Source organism: Populus euphratica, unplaced genomic scaffold (assembly GCF_000495115.2).
Source record: "Populus euphratica unplaced genomic scaffold, PopEup_1.0 scaffold499.1, whole genome shotgun sequence".
Lineage (NCBI taxonomy): Eukaryota > Viridiplantae > Streptophyta > Magnoliopsida > Malpighiales > Salicaceae > Populus > Populus euphratica.
This window is the reverse complement of record NW_011500376.1, coordinates 100197-108527: the sequence shown is the minus strand read 5'-3', so window position 1 is coordinate 108527 and position 8331 is coordinate 100197. Positions and strand designations below refer to the sequence as shown.

The 8331-nt window shown below is 33.8% G+C and overlaps 2 protein-coding genes across 2 annotated transcripts; one reads left to right on the top strand and one right to left on the bottom strand.

Annotated features, from left to right (window-relative positions):
• Positions 1 to 1663: 1663 nt before the first annotated feature.
• Positions 1664 to 3104, top strand: LOC105114185 (Cyclophilin-like peptidyl-prolyl cis-trans isomerase family protein). Its single transcript, XM_011010659.1, has 2 exons — positions 1664 to 2766; positions 2881 to 3104. Exons 1-2 carry the CDS (start codon positions 1877 to 1879, stop codon positions 2978 to 2980), a joined length of 990 nt encoding a protein of 329 aa, XP_011008961.1. The 5' UTR covers positions 1664 to 1876; the 3' UTR covers positions 2981 to 3104.
• LOC105114193 (uncharacterized) lies at positions 2878 to 6581 on the bottom strand. The gene is given in 9 exon segments (XM_011010668.1): positions 2878 to 3225; positions 3619 to 3692; positions 3695 to 3814; positions 4090 to 4239; positions 4310 to 4379; positions 4752 to 4998; positions 5001 to 5334; positions 5336 to 5441; positions 6159 to 6581. Coding segments are annotated over 9 exon segments (1470 nt in total). The 5' UTR covers positions 6447 to 6581; the 3' UTR covers positions 2878 to 3144.
• Between the last annotated feature and the right edge of the window lie 1750 nt (positions 6582 to 8331).

The window sequence follows — 8331 nt, the reverse complement described above, 5'->3', positions numbered from 1 at the left end:
TATTATTGTTGTTTATAATTTGTACAATTAACCTCCTTGTGGTTCGACCCCGGTCTTGCCGGGTTATTTATTACTTCGACACTCCTGCACTTGGGAGAAGACATCAATCTTTTGGTCGTGTCAACAACCCTTTATTGATCAAAAGAGTTAAATGATAAAAGACTATCATTAGGTAAATCTAATTAAGGCTACTCAATTAACTCCTGGCTCGATGATTGATTATCAAATTCTTCATGGCCATATAATTGGTCTTTATCAATTATTTTATTGATTGTTCATAAATTATTATTATGATATTTTATTAATTTATTTTTTAGCTGGTATGATGACATATTTATTGTTATATTAACAAATAAGTAGTACCAATATATTGGTCTTTGATAGTGTAATTTGTTAAAATAATTAAGTCTTACTAGACACTCTAATATATTAATCGGTTGTAACTTATGTCAATATAATTTGCTATATACTCTTATTCAAAATAAAACTTGGTTTTCTGATTAATAATGTGAACCTTTATTTTAATGATTGATTATCTTTTCCTAGTCGATCATGTATTTTTGCTCTCATAAACAATTATGACTTCTAATTTTACCACTTATTAACTTCCTTAGTTCATTTCAACTCCTTTTAAACATAGTTGATTTCATTATTGATGTTCAAGTTTAAGTTTTCTTTCAATGTTTAATAGTGAACAACTACTATTCTTACTTAATCGGTGTATGAATATTTATTATTGTGTAAATGCCCTAAAAATCAATTAAATATTATTTTTCTTTTTATTCAATTTTGATTTTTGATTTATGAATTTTTATGTGATAAACAAAATAATTTATATTGTGTTTTGTTGAAGATGGTAGTGTTGGTGATTTAAGGTTTCTGGTTTTTACATCTAAGATTTTAAGGATTTTTTGGGTTTATATATTTGGGGATTTTTTTTATGATTTGGTATAAAAAATTATTTATATTGGATTTTGTTTGAGGTGGCTATGTTTTGTGATAGCTAACTTGTTTATAATCGTTAGAGTTGGGTTGAAGAGAGGCAAGAAAAGAATAATGCTTTTAAGATTATATATATATAATCATTTTGGAATACAATTACTTTTACTAAGATTTTACACAAAAAAAGAGAGAGAGAGAGGCTAAATTGATGAACCACAAACCAAACGTTTGAGATGTCATAGATTTTACAACACGGGATAGGATTTTTTATATTTTAAAATCTTTTTAATATAATAATATTAAAAATTAAAAACTATTTTGATACATTTCCAAACAAAAAATATTTTTAAAAATAATTGTTACTACAATAACAAATAAACTTTAAATTAAAAAAAATAAAAATAAAAAGAAGGAATATGATATGGGGATAAATTTCTTTTATTAATTCATAATTTAATTAATCTAATCAAAACCTGTTAATTATTATTTTTATATTAAAATAAAAAAACAAAATTAATTTTGTTTTTTTTAATAAATAGAATTAATCTACCCAAAGCATGGTCTAAGCCTTGTCCTCGGTGAGGTTTAATAATCATGAATGGGACTCGAAAGATGGACACCCCGTAGAAATGACAGGATTTCCCCTTTCCTTCCCTTTTGAATTGAATTTTGCTCTCTACAACAGGAGGATGTCCCACAGAGTCTTGTTTCAGATAAATCAGGTGCGTTCCATGCCATAAAAACCATCAATTTTTATTCCTGTAATCCTGTGGATGGCTTGTGCTTCCTTCTTCCTTATCCTAAAAAAAGCAACAAAATAGTAGAAGAAACAGAGACTTCCTTGACACCAGCAAACATTCTTGAACAAGTTAAAGCACCAAACCCGGGAGAAGCAGTGAAGAACACAAAACCAAAAGAGCCTCTTCAAAGGGAAATGTTGCGGAATCCAGAAGTATTTCAGTCCTCCATTAAACTCCATCTTCCAATACCACCAACACACCCTTCACAGATCCAAAACATACCCAGTTCTCCATCATCTACCGTGATCAAGCAATGCTGCAAACTATCGCGACGAAAGCTTGCCATCTTTGGCAACTCTTCATTGCTTCTTCTTCTAAGCTCTCAAACCTTAGAGCCACTCAATATGTCCAAAGCAAAAGCCGAAGAAGCTTTGCCAGATGCCAACGAAAATGATCCACAAGAAGAAAATAATACAAGCACTAGACCAGAGTGCAGCAATAAAACTACAACAACTCGAGCATTTCTTGATGTATCAATTGATGGAGAACCTGTTGGCCGCATTGTTGTTGGACTATATGGAGGGGATGTCCCAGCTGGAGCTGCTAGGTTTAGCGATCTTGTAAGAGGAGCTGCTGGTGTTAGTTACAGAAGAAAAGAATTCATCAAAATCACGCCAAACTATGTGCAGCATGGTGGGGTAAGGTCATATGGTGTGGATGCTGAGCTTGCGCAGAGAACGGGAAGCAACTTGGCAGCGGAAAGTCTAGTAGATGAATGGGAGAGGGAGTATGAAACCTGTCCAGGTATCAAGAATCTGGCTGGAACTGTAAGCATCATTGTAAGGGATCCTTCTAAACCGCCTCCAAAGTTGAAGTTGGTCGCAAGGAAAGGAAAGCTTGAGATCGATCAAGAGGAAGTTGGGACTGACCCCAACGGTACGGAGTTTGTGATAGCCACTAAGGATTCACCAGAGCTGGATGCCTCGTCTCTGGTAGTTGGAAGAGTATTGGAAGGGTTGGAGGTTGTAGAGAAGATTGGACAGGTGAAGACCGTGCAGGAGAATACCAGATCTCCTTATTTCAGGTGAGTTAACGAATCTGCAGGAGAAAGCAAATAGTATATACCTCAATCTAAGCTGATGATAACGTAGCATTGCATCAATCATTGACAGTAATAGTTATTTTGTTTGGTGAGCAGAGTTGCAAAGCTGATAGGGGACAAGAGAGCTGTGGTTGCAGAAAGAGGCTTTAACCGACCGTATTCTAAAGTGGTGGTCACTAATTGCGGCTTGGAGTAACACCAAATGTTAGTTGCATCCCTTTTTCTGTTGATTTATTTTTTAAATGATGGGATCACAAATTTTGTGAGAAAAAAACTCTATTGCTATTCCTCACAACAATCTCATTATATCTCTGAAAGCACTTCCACACCCTGCAAAACTGATCAGCTGAACCTGCTGCTTCAGCTTGATCCACTAGTAGGCTTCGTTCTTTTTATAGGAGACATGAAAAGCTTTCCTACTGAAGCAAAGGGATCATCCACCTATTAAATCACAAATTTTGAGCAATCATCCATCAAAGATAAAAATTACAGAACAAGGCTGTTCAACCAAAATAAACCCCAGCTATTAGTGTCATTGATTCTGGCAACATCTACAAGATGGAGGGACCGAGACAGAATCATCACTTCCCTCCATATGTAGTCTTCATTACAAACATCAATATTCCCCAAGTATTTACAAGTATCTCACACACCACTCTAGTTGATTTCAGTTGTCTAAAACCTGACATTGGCTTTATGATGATGTCAATTTTAATTAAAAAGATATCACTGATTTGGTGGATGCACAAAAGTTTGTAAAAGAACCCTGAAAGGTCACTAAACGTAGTTAGCACAACAGTGCTTCACCAAAAGGGATGTAGGGTTTCTCATGACCTTCATCAGGAAGGAAGATGGAGGAGAATTTGCAGCAGGAGGAGAAAACTCTTTCTGACGCTGTAAAGCAGTTGTGTTTGTTGCCAACCAGGTGCCCTGCTGCTTGTTGATACAATCCAGGTGCCAAAATGTCTACGCTGTCTGATTGGATTAAATCCCAATGTTTTGTCTAATGCCAGTTGCTTAGGATCCTTTTCTGGAACATGAAGGCATCATGGTTAATTAACATCTTTCATGATTAAATGAAAATTAGAAAATAATAGCACTTGAATGTTGACTGCAACCTCTGCAGATGCATAGTGGGAAAACGTATTCTTCAAATGACAAGCTACATGTCAAAAACTTAAATAAAAGATCTGGACAGAATTTTATATGCCAATATTCCATTCATTTGGAAAATGCTTCTATAAATCCAAGGTGTGATGAATGTTCAATCAACTTCATATGAGAGTCAAAGAACAAGAAGGCTACCTGTACTGTAGGCCACAACTTCACTGTTCACTCGAACCTGCACTCCACCTGTGGTGCCTTCGCCTTTTTCTTGAGCATCTCTAGTGTTTTGGATATCAGAACAAGTTTGACTTTTCCTCCTATCTATCTGACAGGCAACATTTTTACTGCCTGAGATATCTGCTCCGGGAATTTGTTGGCCATCATGATTGATATATGAAATGATCAACATTTTTACTGCCTGAGATATCTGCTCCTGGAATTTGTTGTCCATCATGATATTGATATATGAAATGATCATCTCTGAGGAGTTACTTTCACTTCTCTTTCCATTTCCGACAGGGACAATAGCATCTGACCAAGAAACTTGAGATGTGCTAACTTGATTACCTCGTAAAGCCCCCACTACCGAACCAAGCAATTCAATATTGTTTTCATTTTAAGGAGCTGATCAGTTGTATCGTAACCATGCACTGTGTTTCTTGGACTCTGTGTCGAACATTGCACAGAGAAGTTGGTTCTGTAGTGGTATCTGTCCTTTCTAAAGAAATCTGGGAGTTACTCTCTTTTCTAAATGCAACACCTTCGCTTCTTTCAAAGTTCAAACAAGAAGATTGGTTGCCTCTTGCATAAGTACACTGCCCCTGCCCTGCCCTGATCATGATTATTGCTCTTCAACAGACCCACAGCTTCATGCTGACTTCACCAAAATTCTGTTCTGCAGATTCCCTTTCTTCTGAAGTTAGATTATTGTTTTCAGATCCAGATCGAGTAATTTCTTGGTTATCACATATACGATCCCTAAAATCAGAATCATAAGAAAGCCTGGCCCTTAAATTCAGGCCAATAACAAGCAATGAGATTGTTGCTTTGAAGTTCTGTTTTGTGGGGAGTGGACCCCCAACAATCGTCACACTTGAATCTGATGGTCTATGCATGGAAGACAAAGCACCATTTGAGGCAGAGTCTCCAATGACTCCCCTGCTGCCCGAATGATTTTCGTTAGCTGAATCTTGTCCTGAATTACTGTCACTATGACTTCAGTATATCCGACCATTCTAAACAACTCTAATGGCTGTGGAACCATAGAAAAAGTCCGTAACCCCACACTTGCCCCACAGAGCTTGCAATCTAAAACAACAGCATTAGGATCAGCATCGCCCACTACAAGAGCCAGATTCTTCATTTGCCTCCACACTTTGCTCAGAAGCAACATAATGGAATCGGATACTTGGATTCTGCCCATTAATGACCATATGGTATGAATCCCTGACATCCGAATCCTTAACAAGCTGTGTAGATCTGTCCTTGCAGTCAACAACGTAAGGCAGTGCACGTGGTTCCCAGCCACATAAACTGACGAGTTTTTGTGCCTGCAAATGCTTGAGATTGCCATTACTCTTATCAAAACTCCAGAACAGGGAAAACTACCATCAACAAATTGATCATGAACACATGGCAAAGTAAATTATCTCTTGTACTGGTCATTGTTTGGCACACATTGCATATTCTTGTGAGCATAGAACCTACAAACACGGTGCAATTAACATACTGAAAAGAAAAGATAGTATTAACAAAAAGTCTTATGGCCCTACATATGCTTAAAGCTAAAATTATTCTTACACTTCACCAACAAATCTAGCACGAGGAAAACAGCCATTGACATATTGTGTGAATGTATAGAAACTATTTCATGCATCTAATCATTGTTTAGCTTTAAGCATATATGAAAAAAAGATTAATGCAAATATGAAAACCACACCCACACCCACACCCACACAATATATATATATATATATAAAGAGAGAGGTGATGCAGGAATACTATATTAATGTAAGCGCTGAGGCAGTGCCATAAATTTATAAAACAAGCGAAAGCATTGCACAGCAAAAGAGGTAAATACAAATTCAGTAATATATAAGAAGAAGAAAAAAGTCCCTCACAGTAAATCAGAAGCATAAGGTTTCCTAGTTCAGGATGATGTTAAGGGCTTCTACTATCAGAGCTAGCTTTCATTATGTTTCAAGATGGTATAACAGGCTTGTACGTGAAGATTTTACTTGGCCTCACGTTAGCGAATTACCACCTACAGAACTGAGTGAGGGAGGAATATAAAATACACCGAAGAGGAAGCCCCATCGTTCAACAAAAAGTTGCTTTGGAGATTGGATTCCACGTATTGGAATGGTTAAATCATCTGGAGATGAACACATTCCTCAAAAAACCCATCCATACGTATGCACAAAGTCAGCTGCAAGAAGAGAAATTGAAAGTAAACGAACCTTGGGCTTAGCGAACCAGGTCATTGACTTAAAAGTGGCAAGCCTCCTCATAAGATCTCCTCTGTCCCAGGGCCTGAGGTTCAGGTGAAGAAACATGCCCAACACTCACTCTTGTTTTACCAATTGGTTCAACTAGTGATAAAGCAGACTCATAAAGATGGCTTCGTTTTATTCCTCTTGATATTTGTAAAGCTCCAGATGAACTATCAAATCAATCCATAAAAAAAAAAAAAAAACACTTCTGAAAACTTGGTGCAAAGGAAAAAAGCAAATTGTTTTCTCTTTGTTAATTTATTCATTTTGAACTATGATCTGTAATTTATTTGAGTTGTGAAATAAAATCTTTAGGACATCAATTTTAAAAAGGAAAGATCAACAAGATTGAGAGCCGAAATGGCTTTCTTGCCCCATGATGTTGTTGTCATCACCAACCTTGTAAAATCCCCCAAGTAAAGGCCAAATTAGGTCTCCCAACCTCCATAATTTGAGATCTATGATGCACATAGAAATTCCTCTTTGAAGATCACTGAAAAAATTAATCTAGCATTGTTTCATAGAACATGTCTAATTTGCTAGCCTGTTTTGGTTTCTTGGTTAGAGTTATTTGGATTTTATCTTATTTTATTTTTCAAATAGATGTTCAAAGGATAATAATGCATAATTAAAATATATAATATATCAATTTTAATGAAATCCAATTTGTGGTTTTGTTTTTATAAGGAAAAAAATAATATGAAACTTTTTGTTTCTTTTTAAATCTCTTTTATTTATGATAATTCTCTTTTTCTCTCTCATTAAGTATGAGAACAATGGTTACTTTTCAAGTCCGTTAAATAAAACAATTATTATATATAAGATATTACTACTATAATATTTATTGAATTCTGGAACATGGTTGATTGAGCTTTTATCTTGTTGTGGACAAATAATAATTAATTAGTTTGTGAAAGGTTTACTTAGCTTTATATCGAACATGGTTAATTTAAATCTTTAATTGGATTTGATTTACTTAGTTTGTGGAAGGTATTGTTTATATCATTACTTTATAAATTGTTTCTACTAAATGATTTTGACTATATTATATAGGTTTTTTATATTTTAAACTACCTATTATAAACACATCATGATGCGAGTAGAATTTCAAGTTAATTTCAAATATAAGAGAAGAAGGCACTGATACTATGAATTTGTTTTTTTGATAGTATGAAATTTGTTAGCTTAGACATATAAAAATGATATTCAAACTTAATATCATAAATTGAAAAAAAAAAAAGTTAATTAAATATGAAAGTGAGAAGATAATTTTTTTCAACAAGAAATAAAAGATACATACAAATATAAATATTTTACCTTGGTTTTCCTTTTTATTTTGTACATTTTCTTTTATTTACTATGGTTACTAAGTACATATGATTTTCATTCTAATAAATGTATAATGCAAATAAAATTGTTCTATCTTAAATTTAACAAGAAAAAAAGAAGTAAAGATTAATTAAGAGGTATTATGAAACTATAAAAAAATAAAAAATAAAGATTTATTACTATTTAAAAATAGTTAAAATAAACAAATTAAAATAAATAAAATATAAGATATTAATTAAAAATAAAATTTTAAAAATTAAACTAATAAAAAATTAAAAAAAAAGAAGAAGTTAAGAGTTGCTAGTTTTGAAAGGTCAAACCTACAAGTCTAATTCGAAAGAAAAAAAAAGTCTAAATGCTTATGAATCTCTTTTACTTTCTTAAAAAAAGTGTGTACATCACAAGTTATCTGTTTATTCTTTCTAAAATAACTGATCAAATAACTTGTCGTTCTTTTAGGTAAATAATGTGTCATCAGCTATCATATTTTCTAGGCACCTTTTAATGATTAGAAAAATAGGATTTAAATCTTTGAACGTGAAAAACCTAACTCTTAACTTGTTTTTTATTTGGAAAAATCCTAAAAACAATCTAAGAACCTCAATAAACTTATTTCCAA